The following is a 23,703-nucleotide window of genomic DNA, read 5'->3' on the forward strand; positions in this document are numbered from 1 at the left end:
TAAATGTGATACCGGAAATAATTTTTCTTTTCCATTCTGCAAAGTACACAAAACTCACCAGTCAAACTGGCTGAACCGGTATTTGTTGTCTGCGTCAGCTAGTTTTGTAAGATTCTTTTTCAGGGGGTTTTAGATCGTAAAAAGCCATTATTTTTACAGAAAATAATTACCTTGAGATATTATTTTTGGGTACTTGAATTATAAAAAATAAGATTTCACTAAATTGCATCGTATTTGTTTTATTCAAGATAAACTAGTTCTAGCTTTATGATTTTTTAATCTGGTACATCAACACCCGCTTTTTAACAACTGCTATTTTGTTTTCTAAAGTCGAAGAAAATATTTTTCTCCAGAGAAGACGAAGGGTGTTGTTTGAGAAGGAACGACTCGGTCAAATTTTTTCTGATAATTTCTTTCACAGTGCCTTTAAAACTAAAACGCTTGATATCGCGTTTACTCGCGCCTCAAGTGAAAAGTAAAAAGTCTAAAATGGTTGTAATTGAAGAAAAACCCTTTCGATGTGGTGTCGTTGAAGGTATAATATAACTTCCTTATTTTGTGTCCTTTCCTTTTTAAATAAAACTTTGATCTAATTGGGAACCACAGCTTTATATCATTGATCCCAAAGGAGCCTCGGAGAAATCATGACTGTATTGTTTGTCTAACTAGACCCCTTTTAGTTTTTGCTGTTTTCAATTTCTTAGGTATTTTTAATTACTTTATTTTCAATATATATCATGACGATAATGTACATTAGTGTATATGTGATTAATTAATAGACTGATAGATCTAGAACCATCAAACATCCCCGTGTGGACGACATGGATTTTCCGTAACAATTTTACTTTTGAAAAACTTCAGGATTTCCGTAACATTCAAGATTTTTTATGGGATTTTCCGATACTTGGCAAGAAAATAATGCAAATTTTATGCATTTTCCAATACTTGAGGCAAGAAAATAGAGCAAATCTTATGGATTTTCTGATACATATGAAACCTTTTTTTAAATTTCTCAGGATTTCCAAGTGAAAAGAAATCCAAAAAACACCGTCATCCACAGGGGGGGTGGACAATGGCGGAATTCTGTGGCAAAATGTTTCTTTTGAAATCCCTGGATTTCCAATTCAAAATCAATTTTTTGGTGGAAAAATCTGGAATTTACAATACTTTTTCATCTGAAAATTCCTGTCATCCACCCCCTATATCAAATTTTTTTCTGGAAGAGCCAAATGGTTTTTTCTGGAACAGCCTATTTCTAGTGTCAATCGCCCCAATAGCATTTTATAATGATATCACGCCTTACATGAGGGAAACAATAATTACAAGGTCTCAAAAGAAGGAAAAAACTCTTGTCTAATTTTCCGGGGGTTTTGTTGTTTGGAATTGCATAGGTCAGGATTGCTAGTAATGGCTTGTCACTGTGCCGGGTGCATACTCCGCGCCTTGGGTCCCGCAGGGTTGCTAGTAACGGCTCGAATTTCAGTCAGATTAAAAAAGAGGCAATTTTACTCATATTATAATAACATTACCCCCGTCTTTTTTGTCATTCTATAAAATTTCCAAATTTTATGTAATGTTGTGCAAGTGTGGCTCAGCGGATAGCGCGCTGGGTTTCTGATCAGAAGCTCTTTCATTTGGTGGGTTCGAACCCCGGTCGGGTCGATAATCTAAGGTCAGTTAAAACACTTTAGAATAGTCAGAAAACATAGTAAGTAAGTTAGAAAAGTCACCAGGGGGTCAGAAAGAAGCCTCAGAGAAGATAGGCAGAAATAAAAAGTCGATGTCGGTTTTCCTTCTTTTGAGACCTTGTAATTATTGTTTCCCCTTACATGAAGGGCAGTTGTAAAAATCCCACTCTTCATCATAGCACCTTATTTATTTGTTTTAATCCTTGATCCTAAGGCGTAGGCTTTTTCTCATCTTCAATTTTCTAAAGAAAGCGGGAATTTGATGCATTTGATGATATTTGAATAATTGGTGCGAAAAAGTGAAACGTGCAAAAGTTGTAATATGGTAAATTCTTTGTTATTGATATAGGAGTGTTAGTCTACACTGACCGAAAATCTTGTGTTTTCTTGCTGTATCTCATTTTTCAACTACTCTGAGTTCTGGCAGTGGGATCTTAGTGAGGGAAGTTAACTCTCAACATTTCTTGTAAAATGTTGGTATAAATCAAGGTGTTGCTAAAGATCCCATTTCTTTTAAAGGCTATTCCAGTCTTCATTTTATTTCGCTTATGATTTATATTACTTTTATTGTTTGTTACTGTTACTTTCAGGATTCTATGGAAGGCCATGGACTTGTGGTCAAAGAAAGGAACTTTTCAACAGGTAGGATTGGCAATTTCTTCACTTATTGAATAAAAAACATAATTTTGCAACTCATAGCTGTATGTTGATGTTTATTTTGTGGAAATTTAAAGATTTTCTATTTAAAAAATAGAATGTCTCATAGTTGAGATTTTCTTGTTGAAGTGCATTCTTTTCCAATATTGTTGTTATATCTTTTCCGTCATTTTTTCAACTTTAGAATGCATAGATCAACAATGAACACTTACATTTATGCCCCAAAAGATGATATTAAACACAGAGCTCTTTGGAGACAACCCTACACAAAAGAAGAAGAGAGTATGTAAAATGAATAACGTGCATGAGTACTAAATGGATTTTCAGAATTTTTTGTTTTTTATTTACTGTAACTGTGCTATAAAATCTTTTGGAGTATTTTTCAGCAAAGAGAAAACTCAAATCTAGTCTTCTCAGATCTAATTTTCCCAGGGTTGCCACGTCTGCCGAAAATGTCTGGAATTTAGCAAAAGTCTGGAAATGTCTGGAAAGTCTGGAAAAAGTCTGGAAATAGCATACCTGTCTGGAAAAAGTCTGGAAATAGAGCAAGAAGTGGTTAATTTTTTTTCTTTTCTTGATTTTTTGTTCTATCAACAAATTGTTGAAATTTTCAGTGTGAACCCGTGTGAACACCCTCATACTGGGAATAACCTGTACTGTTTTCACTGTTAACTTTATTATCTTTGTTAAAGACAACCTTAGAATTTTGGTTTTTGCACGTTTTTTTACTTGTATGTACTTTGTCACTTATAAAAAAGTCTGGAAAAATTTGGCGATTTTTTTAAGCAAAAATATCTGGAAAAAATTGAGGTTTTTGGGCAAAAGTCTGGAATTTTGAAAGTTTCCTACCCGTGGCAACCCTGTTTCCTAAGAATTTTATGTACAATCATATATTTGAATACCTTTTAATGGGAACTAGCTTTTTAACAAACTTTTCAAGTGCAGTGAAAATGGGCTAGAGAAATTTTATTCAGAATGAAAGATTTATTTTTTTGAAATTAATTCTAAAGAAGTCGAAAACGACCATAATTGCCTATTTTTTAATCTTAGTGAAATTGAAAGACCTCATTGATGCTGCAAGTGCTGAAGAAATATTGTTTGTTTATGCCATATCCCCTGGTCTTGATGTTACATTTTCTTCAGCTGCCGATATATCTGCATTGAAAAGAAAAATGAAGCAGGTAAATTTGAGTTTAATTTAAAATTGAGAAGCAAAATTGAAGTGACTTTATTCTTTGACACAAACATCAAAGTATAGTTCCTTAAACTTTTTGAAAGGAAAATTTCAGTAGAAAATATGCAGAATGAGGTCCTTGTTTGCCAAAGTTGATTGAGATTTGTGAATAAGAATTCACTATCATTGATATTTTTTTAGTAGGAGTAGCAATATTTTAGAAAAAATGTGTATCATATTATCTCCATAGACGATATTGGTTCAAAGATTGGTATTTGTTAACAAAGGGGCAATGTAAACAGCAAATTTTAGCCTACATCACCAATCATCACCAATTTTAAACTTGTTGAGCTTTTTGCGTATTGAGACCCCCATCCTGCGCATATAAATAAACCAGCCGCGGCTGGAAGGTCAGCCAATAGAGCTTAGCTAGATAGCTTTTAGAATAAGTGGGTTAACAGATGTAAGAGATGTACTGAAACAGAGTAGACTAAAAATGTTGAATAATGTACAAAATGTGAAACATTTGATAACTTGATTTAAAATTATTTAAAACAAGCCTGAGAGCTCCTCCACCCCCCCCCCCTCCACGAGAAGCTCAACTCAAAGTATACTTCTCTTTAGCATTGTAGCACTGTTTCTATGACATCAAACAATTAAGCTATAGTTCATTACTATAAAATAAAAGAGAAACATAGTGTAATTAAACTTTTTGTTAATTTCATTCCAGTCAGTTATGATACATTTTTTCTGTTGGATGTATAGTAGACAGTAGACAATATCCATATCTTATCTAGAAATAATAAATAAGAAAATTGCCAAAACGTCAGAACCAAAATAAAGACTCGAATAAAGATATCCACCAAATATACATAGAAACTGTACTTTTTGTTTTACTTGATAAAACTCCAATAACACTTTAAACTAACAATAAGCTACAAACTTTAAGTCACAAAGCGCAAACTCCAGAAAAACACAATTTGCATCAAAAAATTTGCAAAACGTAGTTCATATTTATAACATTTCAACAGGAACTGTATTTTGGTAGACTTAGTCAAATTAGCAAGGCCAATGAGGTACGTAAAAACTGACTGCTATTCAGTCAAAGCCAAAATTTGGCAAGGCCAGAAAAACATAATTTGCATCCAGTCTGCGTATAAATTTTGTAGTTTTGTACCGTCAAGTTACACAACATGCACACAACCAACCATCTTGAAGACTTTGCTGGTCGCAAATGATGATCGAAAGCAAAACTTAAAATTCATAGCTATGCAGGGAAGCTCATTTCCCCCCCCCCCGTTTTGCTTTAAACTCCCTTTTGATTGGTCTATGAATTTGGGCAATCGGTTGCCCACGTTGTTTCTTTTATTAGAACACCTAAAATTTGGCTGAGCCTGGATGTGCTTATTTTTTTAGCAATTTTCAGCCTAAAATGTTCTTAAATGCGTTCTTAATTTTTCGGACTACTTTAAATCGACAACATCATGCAAAATAAAAAGCAAGTTGGTAAAATTTGGACAATATTTGACTCTCGATTTTAGAAAATCCATCCCTAAGTTTGGCTAAAACTGCTTGAAAAGAGGAAATAATTGTAGTTTCTTGTAATTTTTTTCCAAGCTGAGGCTGGGCATGTTCTTACGATGTTCTTAATTTTTCGACGAATTTCAGCCTAAATGTTCTTATAAACTGGGTTTTATAAAGAAAAAAATGTGTAAACACACGACCATAATAAATAAATTCAACAGGGCAGCGGAGTAGCAATTAATTTCAACTGGGAGTCCTCTCTTCTGTGCCAAGCACTGGCAGTGTTTTTTAAACTTTAAAACAATGTTAAATGAAGACCAGATGGATTTATTTGTTATGACTGTGCAAGTTGTGACGATGACGATGTCATCATTTGGTTCCCGTCATCTGACCGACCCTGATTTACGTTCAGCAGGTAGAGTTGGAGAGTCAGAAAGCTTTTCGGCTGCTTTGCTGGATTTCCACTGTCAACCTCTGCACGCTCTGTGTTTACAAGTTTTCAAATCGAAGTAGCGAGCCGCATGCTAATGGAGAGTAAACCGTAAACCAGTTTATCCAAGGTTTCTCACTTTTTTAATTCGGATCAGTCCACACGGATCCCCTTTCAACAAGATGTAGCTGCTTCTTAACAGAAAAATATTTTCGACTGACCGACTGAACGACCCCCACTTTTTAAAGTAGAAATGACGGGAACCAAACAATTTTTTGCGATTCGCCTTTATCAAACACGTCCAAGTCCAAAAAAGCACGATTGCATCCAGTCTTTATCAAATTTAGACAGTAGCTGTGCTTTTGTAAACTTTATCAAATTCCAATAACATTATAACACCATCAATCCCCCCTAGAGGCAAACAAGAAAAATATGTTTTATTGCAAAAACTAATAAAAAGCAGCAATAAAAAGTATCAGAAAATTCAACATAAAAAAAAACTTGAGCAAACGGCTTTAAAGCTTCAAAAGATGTAGAAAAAGAATCCCCTTGATGAAAATCATGTGTTTGATTTGCCGAGTTAAAAAAATAAATGACAGAAATTGAAGCTTGCAACAGATATACACTGGAAATACAACAACACTGACTTATCACATCATCTTAAGCCGCCATCTTGAAACACCACATTATGATTATGATATGTAAAAACAACGCACGCTAAAAGTACCCAAAAAGTTAACCCGATATCGGAAGAAAGTTTAGAAATCAAAGTGAGATCGGGAAATCAGATTTTTTTTTTGCCGTCTTATGATGATGATGGAACTGGAAGAAAATTTTACCTATTTGAATGCTCAGCTTAGGCTGACCAATAATGAATATCTTTTTCTGCTCAATTCAGGTCAGCAAATTAGGATGTAAGGCTTTCGCTTTACTCTTTGATGATATCAACCCAACATTGAAACCAGCTGATGCTGCGGTCTATTCTTCATCAGCTGAGGCCCAAGCTATGCTGACCAATGAGTTATTTGAGCACATGAAATCTCAACAATTCTTGTTCTGCCCAACAGGTTAGTTCTTTACTTTCATTTGGCACACAGTAGGCTTTTTCAAACAAATTAGATATATTAAGATTTTTATCTCTTTAATAACATCAAAGCTCTGTTCCTGTGAGACGGTAAAGTATTAGGTTAGAGCTTCATGAATGCTGAATGGTTGAATTGTGTTCCTGTCATCTCAGTTTCTCTAAATTTTGAAATGTGCAATAAGAATAAGGTATTGTATGATAGGCCTCTTGCTTTATGATGTTGCACTTATTCTCAATTTGTCATACACTATTGAAATGTTATGTCTGGTAAAAATGGAGGCGATCAACAGAAGATACAAAGAAGATTTTGCTTTAGAAATTATTTCTCTGTGATAGCATTTTGTGCTATCTGTGCTCATATAATGTGATCTATTCTTAGCACACACCAAAACAACTGCACCATGCAGTATCGATGCAGATATGTTGTAATTGGAAACATCAGGAGAAAATTGTTGTTGAGTTAGAAAAGGTTTTTTCTTTTTCCGAAATGAAAATCCAACCCCACGCCCCCTAAGCTTTGGAGTATTTAAAAACAATAGGACTTAGTATATTTAATTTTTATTGCTCCAAGAGCTGAGTAGCTTATCGAAAGGCTCTTGGAGTTTGAATGTTCGTGTTGTCCCTTAATATTTCTAAAATTTTCATCAGAACTAGATAGTTGATTCTCCATCAAAGATTCCATGAATTATACTGCTTTACTGAAGTTGGAAGACTTTTCAAAGTAGCGGATGCCTTCAAGCATAAGGAAAGTGTTTCATCACATGAAGCATTGTTCTTGTGTTTTAATTAACCTTTAGCCAGTGCTATTGTTTATTTGTTTAACGAATCATCAGATGAAATCAGTAAGAATTTCAATTGCGCTAATAAAATAACACCTAGAAAGTTCATCATTTTAGCTAATGCAATGACTGCAGCATTGCTTTGCATTTCTAATATGTCATTTTGAATTAGCTGCATTTAAAATGACAAATCTATTGCAAAATATTTTTATCAATACTCGCAACACATTAAAACATTATTATTGAGCAAGAGCCTGTGATGCAAGAAACTTTCGGTTAGTTTTACCCTTTTCATTTGAGATTAAATTTTACTGGCTTCATCTGACTTTTATATTTTATTTAGCACTGGCTCTTTTAAACTAATCAGGATTTTAATACATCACACAAGACAAACCTTTTCAATTTGAATTTTTTCAATATCTTTCATCTTCTATCAAAAACCATATCGTAAAAATTACCTAGTCAATGTGTGATGTGTTAGAATATCTTTCTAGAGGTTAAAAAATTTGAAAGTCAGAATGTAAAATAATTGCAACACGACTTAAAATTTTATTACCACTAGAGAGATACCATATAAAATGATGTAATGATGAAATCAAAGGGTTCTTAATTTTTTTAGTCTGAATTAAGCAGTTTTCTTAAAACCAGGTCATTATTTTAGATTTTGTGTGTTCCATTACATCATTTTGATAAAACCTTACCCCTCATTCCTTAGTCAAAATCTTTTGCAATCAAACTTCATGTTTTTGTTCGTTTTAAGCATTATTTATCAAGCATTGGCTGCATTAGTCATGATTTTAGCTGTGGTCAAATATTGCAAAAGATCTTGGCTAAACCACTGTTATTTTTACCCCCTATAACAGTGGATCTGTTCAAGATAAATGTATCATTTCAAAAATTAAAACATTTTGTTTTGTTTTAAAAGTTTTCTGAGGTTCTTTTGAAAACACAATTTCTGGGGGTGGTAAATTGATACATTCATCTTTCTATATTATGTGTCACCAAAATTTCTTTACTAAGTCCTGTAACATCTTGCAGTTGACAGAACAAACCAATATTACAAAGAAATTTTGGTGTCAATTGAATGAATTAAAAGAGAATTGAAAGTTATACATTCACATTAAAAAAGGTCATTTTAGTTCTCTGAAAACAGTTTAAATTTTCTTTGACACAAAAACTTTCAATCCTCTTTCTTATTACATATTGCCTCTTTGAATACTGTCTAAAAGAAGAAAATAATGATTGGCAAAAAAACAGTACCCAAGAGGTAAAGGCATCCGCTACTCCTGCTCATAAAAACTGAATTACTTGTGTGAGATTTTTCTTCAAGCAATTTGATTGAGGATCAACTCTTAGTATATTTTTATTTTTATATTTTAAACATATTTTTAGTACTCTTGAAGTATTTTTTTGTTTAGAAAACTCAAGTCTTTCAATAACTTCTTGCATGAATATTAAAACCTGAAAGTCTAATAATAGAATCAAACAAACTTGAGTTTTCAATACAAAGTAATGCTTCATTTTCGTTCCTCTTCAAAGTTTTTACCATGTTTGCCCAATTTCTTTTTCTACAGAATATTGCAAGACACGAGCATTGCCAACTGTAAGAAAATCTGAATATTTGAATACACTTGGTCAGAAGCTCCATCCGGATATTGATGTCATGTGGACGGGTAAATTTAGGAATTTCCTTTAGACTTGATTGCTCCGATTTCTAGTTAAACTCTTGATTTAGCTTGATTCATTGTCTCACTTCATTCTGTCAATAGAAAATCACTGTAAAGCTCTTCCAGTTTTCAACAAATGCTTCTAATATTTTCCTTCAGGTGATAAAGTCATTCCTGAAGTCATAACCAAGGAATCCATTAAAGAATTGGGTGAAGTTCTCCAAAGAAAGCCAGTCATTTGGGACAACATACACGCTAATGATTACGACCAAAGACGTGTTTTCCTTGGAGGCTACCATGGACGACCTGTAGAATTGTACCCTTACTTGAATGGAATTCTCACCAATCCTAATTGTGAATTTGAAGCAAACTTCATTGCTATTCATACTCTTGGTACTTGGTGTCGTATTGCAAACAGTGTTCAAGATAGTTCTTCCTTTGATGTTCAAATGGTAGATCTTTCAGACGAAGTCTGTGTTACACCACCTGAAACACCAGTTGTCCCTGATGTACCCGAGGTTGATTGTGAAATGTCAGATGAATTGCTCCCATCCCTAACAGCAGCTGATGTGACCTCAGTTATTGCTTCATATAATTATAGCGAGGCTCTCAAGTTAGCTCTTGAGGAATGGTTGATTGAATTCAATTTGAATAAGAAAGCTCCTTTAAAATCATATTCCAAACGCAACTTGAAGACTCAAGTTATCAATGGACAAAGTGTTTTGACAGCTAAATCCTATGACTTAGATGTTATTGGAACAGCAAAAGGTAAGTCGAAGCTATCTAATTCAAAATTATTATATGTAGATCTCTTTGTTTCTGCTCTCAAAAAAACTGCAAGATATTTTATAGATTTAGATAATAAGGGCTCTCAGTGGATCTTCAATTCAAGCAATTGCGCAATTTTTTCTCAATATTCACGCATTCATGCAATCTTTTTTTCGCAATAGACCTTATAGGAGTTTTTTATTTTTCTAAAAAAGCGATGGATTGTGGGATTGTTTCGAGTGAATAACAATTGAATTCCCTCAAGGAATTCCTTGAGATTTCTATTGTAATACACTCGAAACAATCCCACAATGCATCGCTTTTTTAGAAAAAAACTCTAAGGTCTATTCACACAATTTCTGTTTTCGGAAAGTTTTCCAAGTCACACATCCACGCATCTCTTTTAAAGTTTTAACACATTTCACACAAGTTAAAGGATATTGTCAGTTTTTGCATATTTCAATGTTTTTTCTCATTCTCTAGAAACCATTGAAACAATGAAAGAAGACAAATCTAAATTGATGGCTCTTAGTCACGAAAACTTACAATTGCTGACGGAAATGTTCTGTTTACCTTATGAACATGGTACGAAAGGAAATCAACTTCTTTCTGATTTCGAATGGCTGCTTGAAAATGTTTCCGATATCTATGAAGAGCCCCCAAGCAAGGAAAAGGTAATTGTTTTTTTGGAGCTACCTGGAGGTCCTATAAATTAACCTTTGTTCGTCCGTTCGTCCGTCTGTTACCAGCTTTTCTCGAGAGTGGCTCATTAGTTTTTTCTGATTTTTTGCTTAAAGATGCGTATTAACAATGCCCAAAACATGGCCAAGTCCGATTTTTGAAAAAAAAATTTTTCCGGTCGAAAATCCTGGAGATATACCGGAAATCACCGTTTTTCTGGATTTTCATTAGACTTTTTCCTTATAATTGGTTGTTTTTTCATTCAAAAACATTATTGATAGCAATGCCCACCATCAAGCTTGTTTCAATTTTCAATCAAATTGATCTTTAAAGCCGGAACTATTAAAAAATCACCGGAACAACCTATTTTCGCCGGAAAGACAGTATCTCTTGAATTTCTAGAGCTGTACTTTATATTTTTTTATGAAATTTTGCACACTGATGCAAAATGACAATACCTATAATGTGACGGAGACCGTTTTTCGAAAAACATTTTTTTTCGGCCAAAAATGCCGGAAATATGCCGTAAAAACCGGTTTTTTGACAATTTCTCGAATTTTCATCCTGTAGTTTTTTCTGATTTTTTGACGAAAGATGCGTATTCGCAATGCTCAAAACATGACAGAGTTCGTTTTTTTGAGAAAATTTTTTTTCCGGCCGAAAATGCCGGAAATCGCCGTTTTTGCAGATTTTCATTGGTTTCCTAACATTTCTTTGTTTTTTCTCAAAAAAAACATCAATCATGATTCGATTGTCAATAAAACTGATATTTTTCTCTCAAAGAAGAAAATGTCAAGGTAGAGCGCGATGGTTTGAGTTTTCTAGAAACTTTATTTATTAAGCTGTGTATTTTTCTGAAAGTGGATTGTTTTTATAAAGAAAAGGGCTTAATCGTTTTTTTTTTAGCTTTTTCAATAGGGTTGATAATTTCTCCCAATAGACATGCCTTCATTATTATATATTTTTTATTTTGTCCTTTTGATAACCAGGTAGGTTCATAAAAGTATCACTTGTTTTTTGCATATTTATCCATTTTGTCAGAATTTTTCTTAGCAACCAATGTTCAAGACCAAACAAAGTGGATAAGGCTTTGAAAATCTACCAGCACTACGATTTTTACTATTTTTCAGGTATCCAAATGGTTTGAAAAGCTATTGCAATGTGACGAAAAATCTCAAGAAGTCTACAATCTTTTTACAAACTTCAGTAAAATTCCAAACGAAGCTATCCTTTACGATTTATACCCCTACATCTGGGACGTGAAAGAAGTTGTATCTGCCCTCGAGTCGTATGTACACTGGCTCAGTGATTCGATTGCTTGCAACTTGTCAATCGATACCATAAAGCGTAGTCACAACGGACTTAACATTGCCATAAATAAACTTCCTATCATGAATGAATTTGTTGAACCGTGGCATATTCGTTACATTGGAGGGTTGACCGGTGCACTGCATAGAATGCTTCCCTTTCAAGGTGGTTATATATACTTGGGGCAAGCTCCTGACATCCCGACATCAGCCGTCTTGAAAACCAGATCATACTCACCATCGGACAAGGTAAATATATGAATGTTTTCCGTGGCTGTCCTCTCTACTTTATTGGATTTCAGGTTCACAGACTGCTAAACTACATTAATCCAGACCCAGATATACAGATATTTTTCGATTTTCTTATTATTTTGGAGGGATACATTTCACAAACTTTCTGCCAGGGAAATTTGACTGAAACATTTTGAAATGAAAATGCAAGAAACAAAACTTGGTCTATTTTACCCCTTACTATACGAAAACAATTAAAAGCTTTTTAATTTCTAGTGTTGAATTTTGATGAATTGCATCCTTTTTATAATTTTAGGACTCTTTGTATCGTTTTAATCGTGGCGTTGTCGATAAATCAGAAGTCCCGATGGAAACAACAGAAGATGACATCGCATTCGATTACGATATCGGAGTATTCTCATCTTTTAATTCTAAAACGTTGTTTTTAATCGAAGATGATGAAAAGGAACTTTGCGGATACGTTGCCGCTGTATCAGATAATAAACAGTTTGTTGATCATATTACAGATAAATGGTTACCCGAAGTTAATACTAAATACTCTGAAACGAAAACTGATCGAAAACTACCACACGTGGATAAACCAGACGAATGGAAAGCTCCAAATTCTTCACATTTTATTTTGAAACTGGACTCGAAAGTTTACGAGGAATGTATATTGAAACGAGTTATTAATACGGTACTGTCAGTGTTGAAAACGTCTGGAGCAACGACAGTATATCATAAGCTTGACGGTGTCACCAATCAAGACTTTTTCCTGGAACTTGGATTTTTCCCTGTACAAGGGGACGAGAAGATGTTTTGGCGGTCTTTATGATTCCCATGATGTGTGAGGTTTTGGCCTTATAGGTTGATATTTTTCGGTTCCAAGTTAAAACAGATTTCATCATGTTGTTTTAAATCCAAATTTTTAAATGCTAAATTTACTCTAAAATGTGTAACTAAGGCCTTCAAAAAGATTTAAAAACGGCGTTAAAATGTTTTCATTCAAGTCCAATTTGAGTCAAAAGAGTAAATTAGAAAAGCTAAAAACTACCGGTGCTAATTTAATCACAGTATCCTTTCATTTTATTTTTATAACGACTAATTTTTTAGTTGAAATTTTTTTTAAATTGAGAGACACGTCTATTTGTGTTATTTTTATCTTTTATATTTCCGTTTTTTCATTGCCTGATTTTAAGACAGTCCCATACTCTCCAGTGTAGTATGATTTAGGATGAAATGTCTTTTTCCCCCAAGATAATTGTTCCCGTCCCGCTCTTTTTAATAACGATGGAAATTTTCTGCGGGTCACTTTATTTTTTTATGAATTAATCCTATGCAATTTATTTTGCAACGAGAGGATAGGAGTGTTTTTAAATCTCTGGGTAAAAGTAATTTAAAAGAATTATTGATTATATAAGGTGTTACATTATTTTGTACATTGTGAAAAAAACAAGTTTTTTGTACATACTTCAATTTACTCTTGTATAAGAAACCATTAGACCACTTATAGATAAAGATATAAGGAATTATAAAAAACCGAATTTAATTTCCGAGTTGTAGCTAGAAAGCGAGATTGTTTAACTCGACAATCCTTACTCCATTTTAAATTCTGTTTTGGATATTCCGTCGTCTCTAGTTGACGACTTGTAAAAAATCAAATTGTATATAAATTTATAAATTAAGTTTATTACTTTTTTTGAAGGAAAATATACAATGTTTAAATTGAATGTTTATAATTTTGTATTCCTTTTCACGCAATCACTTGCTCTTAATGTTTCGAATACAAATACCGTTTTAGAGGCCCCCAGTGGACCCTCATCAATTCACGCATTCACCCAAACCGCTGGGGGGCGTATTACTTTGAACGAGAAACGCCTGCTTTAAAACTAGGGCTGGGATACAGGCCATCTTCTGCATAATCCTTGTCTTGAAAACTTCCGTAAGCACCAAAATAGAAAAATCAGTCCTTCGGCTCGGACGTAGGGTACCTTTTTGTGGGAATTTAGAAGAAAAATTTTTTTTATAAATTTTCATAAATTTCTAAATATACCTTATTGGAACTAATTTTCGCGGGAACTAATTTTTGCGGTCGAAAAGAAATATCCGAAAAATTGCATTTCGCGGGTTTTTCCATTCTGGAATTTTCGCGGGTTTTAATTTTCGCGGTTTTGCCTTTTTTTGGACAGATTTCTTTCATTTTCCTATGGAAAAAATTGTATTTCGCGGGAATTAATTTTCACGGTTTTCGACTCTCAAAATTTTTCGCGGGATCAAATTTTCGCGATTTTGACGAAAAACTGCGAAAAACGCTAAAATTAAAACCCGCGAAAATTAGTTCCAATAAGGTAAGTCCCATTCAGAGATTTTGCCAAATTTTCAAAAAACAGTCAATAAGTTCAATTTTTGAACCTCAGCGGGAAAGACCAATTGATTCGTCGGCAGGGGGACTCCCGCTCTCCTGGGCTCTGACCGTACTAAAAGCCTAAGAAACTAGGTAAATGTGAATGTGGCTATGATTCTTCTTATGAAAAAGCCTACTGACCCTGCTGGGATATCCAGGCGCCGGTAAACTATTTCAGTCTGATGATTTGCATTCTCAAAAATCAGAATGCTTATCACTGAAGATTTTCCTCTTTACAACACGACTCCTCCTGATGCAAAGGAGGCCCTGAATTCCCGAGTTGTTTTTTCCGAGTTAAAAAAACCGAGTTAAGAAAAAACCGAGTTATCCCGAGTTATGACATTATTTTTGGAATTTAGTGACGTTATTTTCCATTTTTTAACTCGGGAATTTTTGCTTCCTTTAACCGCGCCTTTAACTTTCCGAGTTATTTTCCATTTTTTAACTCGGGAATTTTTGCTTCCTTTAACTTTCTGAGTTATTTTCCATTTTTTAACTCGGGAATTTTTGCTTTCTTTAACTTTCCGAGTTATTTTTCATTTCTTAACTCGGGAATTTTTGCTTCCTTTAACTTTCCGAGTTATTTTTCATTTTTTAACTCGGGAATTTTTTCTTCCTTTAGCTTTCCGAGTTATTTTTGAATTTTTAATTCGAGAATTTTTGCTTCCTGTAGCTTTCCTTTCCAAGTTATTTTTCTTCATAAAAAAACACCAGCTTTAATCTATTGATCCCATACCAACCAAAACAAGAATCGCAAAATTGCGACTAAATATTTCCTTAAAAATGAAGGTCATTATTGACATATATAAAAAAGCACACATAATAAAGTATATCAGTCAGCACATAATAAAGTATACATATATATATTTGTCTAGAAAGAACTAGCATGTTGTTTGCTTTGTTTTGGTGTTTAAAAATATGTACTTATCAGTCCTAAAAAAAATACAAATTTGAATATAATGAGGGCAATAAGTCTGGTTAAATGTTACTTTATTCACAAGATTTAAAAAAAGGATTACTGAAAAAAATACTACTTCAGATGAACTAAACTCAAAAACTAAAACTTTACAATAAATTTACATTACGACAAAGTAAAAATCTACCTTTTAATAGCAACAAAGAAAAAAATGTTGCTCAAAGTTTTAAAGCATTTAAATAGCTTTAAACAGTAGACCTTTTTTTAAAGAGGCAGCCATATTGAATAATTATGTACTCCAGCATAAAAACAATCAGTTAGGGAAACCATCCAGGATCCTACCATTCTATAAGCCAGCAAAAACTAAATGACACTTGTAAACTTAAGTTTCTTACCATTTTCCATCGAAAACAACCAAAAACATTGCTACTTCCCAAAGCCGGAGACCAAAACAAATTATCTTCCAAGATTATGGCGCCCTTTTGGATCTATTGTTAAGGCCATCTAAAATGGTGGAAAGAGTTGCGGAAAGACAAAGGCACCCGCTGCTTCAAGGGTGGTAACGCCAAAACGCCCAATATGATCTTCCAATAGAAGGCGAGTTAGTTGCCGCGCGAGTTACGTCATGCACTCCTTCGCAGCGCATAACGAAGTGTGTTTTTAAATCAATATCATTAATTATAAGAATATCTTATGTGCTTACTTTCAGTAAACTTCGAGTGCTTCATTAAAGATGAAGAAGGTAAGAAGATAAAAAATGCGCTGGATAATTTTCATTGTAACAGTTTGATCAATCATCGCTGAAAGTTTGAAAAAGTTTTTCCGACGCAAAAGAAATTGTCAGCCAATTAAAAGCACAGTGTGCTTATACTTACTATGTTTGCTACAACGTCTAGGCTAAAAAAAGTGCGAAAAGACACGAACACCGTTTTTTATTGAGTGACGTTATGATTTTTTTTATTGCGGCCGCGTACAGGAACTCGCCAAATGTTCCTAACTGACAATGATACAGCCATGCATAATTTAGGTCTATTTAGTTCAGTAGGTATAGAGAATTCAAGATTTGAAAACAGACACTGCATTGGTTTACAAGACTAGAGAAAGATGTCAACCATCCACACGGTTCATGAAAAAAATAAAGTATTTATCAAAAAAAGGTTCTCTTTTTTTTGTTAATCAATACACCGTTTAACAGTGTTGGCTGCGCACGCGTATGAACAATTTTCTATTGTTTTGATTTTGGCAACCACGAGAAACTTCACTCTCCCCCGTAAAAAATGGTAGGTAAACAGCCAGTTCTCATAAGAAAACCCAGCAGAGAAATGGTAGGTAAAGAACTCCTTTTCATCATAACTTCTTTTTCTCTTGGTGAATTTTTGTGAAATTTTCAGGAGAGATACATAAAATTGTCATTAATATCATGTTCAAACATCTAAAACTTTCTCTTTAAAGGAAGGAAAAAAAAATGGCAATGTTTACATTTCTCTAACCTTCCACAGTACTTAAGTGAGCATTTTTACCTCCCGCCTCTACGGTGGAGATGGCGAGACTGTTAAACAGTGTCTTCCAACTATGGAGTTAGATCGAGGTCAAAATCATCGAACCGTTCACTCGATCGTTGAACCGGTGGTCGTACCGGTCACTCAATCGTTGAACCGGTGGTCGAACCGTTCACTCGATCGTTGAACCGGTCACTCATCGTCGAACCGGTCGTCGTTGACCGGTGGTCGAACCGTTCACTCGATCGTTGAACCGGTCACTCGATCGTTGAATTGGTGGTTGAACCGGTCACTCGATCGTTGAACCGGTGGTCGAACCGTTCACTCGATCGTTGAACCGGTCACTCGATCGTTGAATCAGTGGTTGAACCGGTCACTCGATCGTTGAACCGGTGGTCGAACCGTTCACTCGATCGTTGAAACCGGTCACTCGATCGTTGAATCAGTGGTTCGAACCGGTCACTCGATCGTTGAAACCGGTGGTCGAACCGTCAACTCGATCGATCGAAACCGGTCGACGTCGATCCCGGTCACTCGATCGTGAATCAGTGGTTGAACCGGTCACTCGATCGTTGAACCGGTGGTCGAACCGTTCACTCGATCGTTGAACCGGTCACTCGATCGTTGAATCAGTGGTTGAACCGGTCACTCGATCGTTGAACCGGTGGTCGAACCGTTCACTCGATCGACGAACCGGTCACTCGATCGTTGAACCGGTGGTCGAACCGGTCACTCGATCGTCGAACCGGTCACTCGATCGTTGAACCGGTGGTCGAACCGGTCACTCGGTCGTTGAATCGGTCGTCGAATCGGTCATTGAATCGGTCGTCGAATCGGTCATTCGATCGTTGAACTCCTGTGAAAATGGGTGTCTATACAATTAAAAATCTCAATTTTTGATACCCTTTACCTTAAAAAAAATAAGTTTTTCTCTTTCAGAGAGTTTTACCCCTTATTTTCAAAAAGCTGTATCATTTTAAGTTTACCCTCTTTTTTGAAAATTATTCTTTAATTATGCCACACACAAGGGTTGAAATTTTGGTTAACTTGGAAATATATGGATCTTTGTTTGCTTGTTTGTTTGCATAGAAAATTAGTAATTATAACAGGCATTTTTTCCCTTGATTCCCCGCAATAAAACCTTTTATTTTTGTTTGAAACTTTGCATGAATTTTGGCAAGAACGTATTTTGGCGAATGAGATACTAAAACTTTGAATCATCAAAGGGGTTTGTTAAAATTGTTCCATGCTAACGTTCTCTCTCAACTCGCAGTCCTAGTTGTTAAAGGTCCATTTTCAAGACACGTTGCGATGGGAACGAAACAATTTTTCCATGTCCGCCAAAGTTTGATTAACTTTTTGGTATTTGTTCAACTTAATATACACTTTTTTATAAGAATTTTATTTTCCATTTCATCATGGATATTTAACTTTTTGGTCTAAATCATCCTTAGGTTAAAATCTAAACCCCATCTTAACTTAACACCAACAATAAGAAGGAAAGTATAAGAAAATTTTGTTGACCCTTTGTCAGTTACTGATAACAAAGGGGTAATTTACAGATTAACAAGTTAAACATGATTGGACCTAAAAATTGCTGAAAAGCTTGCTTGAGGAACCATGATAAGAAAAAGTGCCATGGTAATAATGATTAACGTTTTGTTTGACGCTGTCTGTCAAAGAGATATTTTTGGACCCAGTCTTCAAGGGCAAAAAATATAATCTAGAGACATCCATCCTTCAAGAAGGATAAAAATATCTAATTTTAGCCAAACCCCCATGGAATAATATTTTTTTTTGAAAAATCCGGCTCTGTCACTCTGGGGTTTATAGTCAGCACTGTGCAAAAAATCAGGACGATTCTCTATGACTAGATTTCGAGGTAGGTTCAAAAAGCTCTAAAACTGGAATTTTTAGGCTTTGGTTACAATATTTAGGATGGCCATATTCTTATAAAATTCTTAACTTTTCGGCCAGTTTTAAAGGTAAAAAGGTAGTAAAATGCAACAGTAAATATTTTCAGTAGTATCAGTAAGCTGAAAAAAGCCGGAAAGGGTAAAACAATTTATCTCTTTTGGATTATGTGAAGGTTCTTTTTCTAGAAAAAAGAGAAAAATTCCTACTCAACTAAAGGCTAAACAAATTAAGTATCAAAAATTAAGTAGTGTGAAAATAAATATTCTAGAAATTGAGGATGTGTGTAACTTGACGGTGTGAAACTCCTGTTCCTTATAAATTATTACCCACTTTCAGGTGCCTAATAGTAATAAACGGCGGGGGTTCAAACTAAACGGGGGAGGCTGGAATTCGTTTTGAAAATATAATGAACGTCTTAATAAACAAGTTGAAAAATTTTGATCGCCTGGTGTTGTATAATAACGTTCCGTGGGGAAAAAAACAGACAAGTTTCTTCACTAGACCAATTCAACGACCGATTCGGCGACCGATTCGGCGACCGATTCGGCGACCGATTCGACGACCGATGCGACGACCGATTCGGCGACCGATTCGACGACCGATTCAACGACCGATTCAACGACCGATTCAACGACCGATTCGCTCGATGACCGGTTCAACGATCGAGTGACCGGTTCGACCACCGGTTCAACGATCGAGTGACCGGTTCGACCACCGGTTCAACGATCGAGTGACCGGTTCGACCACTGGTTCAACCACCGATTCAACGATTGAGTGACCGGTTCAACGATCGAGTGACCGGTTCGACCACTGGTTCAACGATCGAGTGAACGGTTCGACCATCGGTTCAACGATCGAGTGAACGGTTCGACCACCGGTTCAACGATCGAGTGAACGATTTTGACCTCGATCTAACTCCATATCCAACAAACAACAATCAATATACCCTAACAGGATCCCACGGTGTAAACATTATCAACCAACAAAACCCACACCACCAAAATTGTAAAAATAAGTCAATATAATTTCTATCAACAATTTCTCGTAAAATGTTTTTTTTCCAACATTCTGATCTGACTGTCTGATACCAATCATGGCTGGAGTCATCATGTGTAGAGTGACTGTGTATAACAACAAAAGTTTATTGAAAATCATCCCACGGTCATGGTGAAGCTAAAGATTTATCAACCAAACAAAACTGACGCCAAGTCAAATCTGTCGATTAAAAGTTAAAAATTTCCATGAAAATTACAATCGAAACTTATCTCATAAAATGCTTTTTTCAACATTCTGGAGGTGTTCAAAGTTAGAGGTATCATATGTAGAGCCAAGCAATACATGAAAAGTCATTTGCTATCCCATTTGCCATGAGATATACGAGTCAAGAAATCAAACAAAAACCAACAAACCATGTCTCTTCACTTTCATGTCACATCGTGTTTATATGGGGTAACCAGAAAGTCAATCCACAAGAACAGCCATCTTCCTTTATTATGGAGTGTTCCAAAACTATTGGTAGGTTGTTTGGAAGTAAAGAAACCCACACAGTTTGATTTATTTTAAAGATTTAACTTGAAAACAAACTGCNACGCACGAGCGAGCGCAGCGAGCGAGTGCGATTCTTTTGGCAAAAGCGCGGGAAAAAAAGCTGATATGCAGGGTGATAAAATCGATTTTTCAGCTTTTTTAGCCTCGTTTCCATTCAGACTTTCGTCGTTGTGTGCAACTGTCTTAGCTCCGAACATGGAGAATTGTCAGTTACACCCGACTGTCTGTTAGAAGCATTACGTAATGGATTTTTTCCAAATCTCTTTTTAAATCGAGCTCCGGCGTGAAAAACAGTAGGGTGTTTTTTATACGACAATGAAGACGTCATTTCTTCGAGAAACGTTGCGGGGAATTACAAGTATCCTTCTCGATCGGGAAACGTCGCCCGGTTCGGAAGCGTATTGTTGATCGGACCATACTGCTTTCTAGCAGTCAAAACAAAGATGGCGGCAAAAATAAACAACTGGTTGCTACTGCTCTTTTCGCTATTTTTCTTTGGTTTTTATGCTTTACGAGTTGAATTGGATCTTGATTTTTGTGTGATTGTTACAAGAAAAGGTTGATGATGAAGTTTTCTTATCATTCCTTCCTGGATTTGATGTTTCGTTTGGTTTGGCATGAGAGATTGATGCAATCTCTTGAAAAACAGGACATTTTATCAACTTTAACACAACAAACTAACTTCAATTTTGCCCGTATATTTACACAAATTCTAACAAGGCAGGTGACTGAATTTGTGGATAAATGTGACCATGCTATATTTGAAAAATTAAATACTTGCAACATCAAAAAAGTTTGAACTCACTTTTTTATGATGGTCAGATGGTAGATGCGGCACCCAAGGAAATGTTTGTGGTTGGATATGAACTGGTTAAATAGCTTTAATTTAAAAATTTAAACCCGGACCAAAATTTACTGATTAGTGATTGAATCTCCCTTGGTGTTTTAAAAATGCAACGTGGAAAACTTTTGGTTGTGAATAATTGGACATTTTCTTGCACGTGCGTTTAAAACGTGGAAATTTTTGCTGTGAATTTGGACACTTTTTTCCACTTGCTTTTAAAACGTGGAAATTTTTGCTGTGAATTTGGACATTTTCTTCACCGTGCGTTTAAAATGTTGAAAACTTTTGTCATGAACTTGACATTTTCTTCCACATGCATTTAAACAATGTATAAAAGTTTTGCTGTCAGGCAAAAATGAACAAACGTAGTGTTTCCGGAATGCGGGTGAAAGAAAAAAGCTTTCATGCGGCTGGCCAGAAAAACATTTTTATTTGATCTTTTTGATGACTTAAACGTATATAATAAGATCATTGAAATAGAACTTTTAAGATAACTTTTATGTACAAACAGTATGAAGTAAGCCCTGAATATACTAATGTATCAACTACTAACTAACAAACAAATCTTGATTTACAAGTGGGAATAGACATTTTATTAAAGAGGCAGCCATGTTGAATAATTATGTACTCCAGCATAAAAACAATGATACAGCCATGCATAATTACTGTATCATGCATATTTAAAAAATTATGCATGGCTGTATCATTGTTTTTATGCTGGAGTACATAATTATTCAACATGGCTGCCTCTTTAAAAAAAGGTCTATATCTAACCAAACTTTGATAGCTTAAATGCTCCAACTTGATTTTTTTAATAATGAACTATAAAGATGAACTCATAGTCCGCGGCCAGATCAGAAAATTATTATTTTTCACCCGGTTGGTTTCCAGAAACGCTACATTTTCTTTATTTTCGCCTCAATTGAAAATTTTTTCAAGCAATATCCAGGCATGAAGACTTTTTTTCTTTTTGGAATTTTTGGAAATTATGATGCCAATTATGTGACATTTTTTGCTTTTGCAGCATACTTTTGAAAATTATAAATGCTTCTGCTAGGGGAATTTTACTTCGACGTTCTTTCAGATTATGAAATGTTTCCCAGTATATATAGGAAATTTTTTTTCTTCTTTTTAGCATTACACTTTTTTTATATAACAACCAGAAAATTTTTCTGAGCTCGATGTTCTTATTTGAGTTTTTTGTTTTTGCACTTTGAGCTTCTATCAGTTCTTATTAATAGGAGGAAGTCAGGTATTTTAGGCATATACCCAATTTTATTACTTGACCCCGAAATGCTTGAAATTGAGTAGTTTCAGCTCAGCATTGTTCTTACATTTTCCTATTTTTTGGCGATTTTGAGCTTGTGTTTATAAAATTGTTTTATATTAAAAAAGTGCATGTTTGAAATTATGAAATTGTTTCCCTGTTTTGATTTGACATGCATTTCAAAATATAACTTTGGATGCTATAATTTTTTACTTCTTTCAATATTTTATATATTTACCTTTCTCCAATATTTTATATATAAACCTTTTTCCAATATTTTATATATGAAGTATGGTATGCAAAATATTTATCTATTTGAAAATATAAATTTTCCTTTGGTTTTCTTATTGTAAAATATTCTCAATTTTTGATGAACACGATCAACTTTTGTAGATATACATTACCCCCTGAGTTAACAAAACGAGAAAAGAGAAAAAGACGGAACGAAATTCCGTTACTTTGTGCAAAGTATCATAAGACATTTTTTACTGTATACCAAAAAATCCTTATTATTATGTTAGGCCGAAATTTTAAGATATTTGAGTTAAAAAAACTTCAAAAAGCAGTTTGTTTTGAAAATAGAATATCAACTTTCTTTTGGTTCACCAGAGTTTGGGCCATTCCAGAAAATTTTTGTTACCCCCCGTCGGACGACGTGCATTTTTTATTTTTTTCTAGCCTCGGAAATAATTTCTCTTTTCCAGTGGTGGTTGGAAATTCCGATAAAAATTCATGTACTTTTGCAAAATGCATCGGAAATTCCACTCTTTTTTGCCCTTTTTAACTCAATTGCCTTGGAAATTCATACATTTTCTTCTCTCGCCTTGGAAATTTCAAATTTTAATGAAAACTTTTACCCTCGGAAATCCTGCGTCGTCCGCCCCCCTGTTACAGACAAATTCTGGAATGGCCCTTTGTATCGAAAATTTTCGCGTGCGTGGACTAAATTTCGCGAATCAGCCTCTTTTTCATCTAATTTCTTTCATTTTCCTAGGGGTTTTGGCAAAAATCATAATTCTAAATTTTTCGCGTGGACAAAATTTCGCGAAAATGGCCAAAATACGCGAAAATCGCGAAAATTAATCCACGCGAAAATTTATCCACTTAAGGTACATGTTTAAAATGCATTGATAGAAATTTTCCTTGCTCTCGTGACGATCATGAAAATTGCATGGTTTATAATAGCCCAAATCATGCCTCGAATTATTTCCCGATCACGCATCACGCAAACGGCTTGGTATAAGTTTTTATAATTGTATCATAAAATGGTTAACTTTTCATTCCCGGGAAAACTACCTACCCCATCTCCGGGATCTTT

General features: G+C 34.7%; 1 protein-coding gene across 1 annotated transcript; it reads left to right on the top strand.

Annotated features, from left to right (window-relative positions):
- Positions 1 to 352: 352 nt before the first annotated feature.
- LOC136801560 (protein O-GlcNAcase-like) lies at positions 353 to 13,720 on the top strand. The gene is made up of 10 exons (XM_067058199.1): positions 353 to 535; positions 2,279 to 2,330; positions 2,530 to 2,627; positions 3,396 to 3,526; positions 6,372 to 6,540; positions 8,911 to 9,009; positions 9,163 to 9,771; positions 10,255 to 10,445; positions 11,583 to 12,008; positions 12,307 to 13,720. Exons 1-10 carry the CDS (start codon positions 490 to 492, stop codon positions 12,823 to 12,825), a joined length of 2,340 nt encoding a protein of 779 aa, XP_066914300.1. The 5' UTR covers positions 353 to 489; the 3' UTR covers positions 12,826 to 13,720.
- Positions 13,721 to 23,703: the final 9,983 nt, after the last annotated feature.

The sequence above is a fragment of the Clytia hemisphaerica genome, unplaced genomic scaffold (genome assembly GCF_902728285.1).
Source record: "Clytia hemisphaerica strain Z4C2 unplaced genomic scaffold, Clytia hemisphaerica genome assembly, whole genome shotgun sequence".
Lineage (NCBI taxonomy): Eukaryota > Metazoa > Cnidaria > Hydrozoa > Leptothecata > Clytiidae > Clytia > Clytia hemisphaerica.

Bases quoted from the DNA above. Each gene is read 5' to 3' on its own strand.
- LOC136801560 (XM_067058199.1), top strand. From the start codon at position 490: ATGGTTGTAATTGAAGAAAAACCCTTTCGATGTGGTGTCGTTGAAG. The intron at 2,628-3,395 runs GTATGTAAAATG...TTTTAATCTTAG, and splicing joins CTACACAAAAGAAGAAGAGA to TGAAATTGAAAGACCTCATT. The intron at 3,527-6,371 runs GTAAATTTGAGT...TGCTCAATTCAG, and splicing joins TGAAAAGAAAAATGAAGCAG to GTCAGCAAATTAGGATGTAA.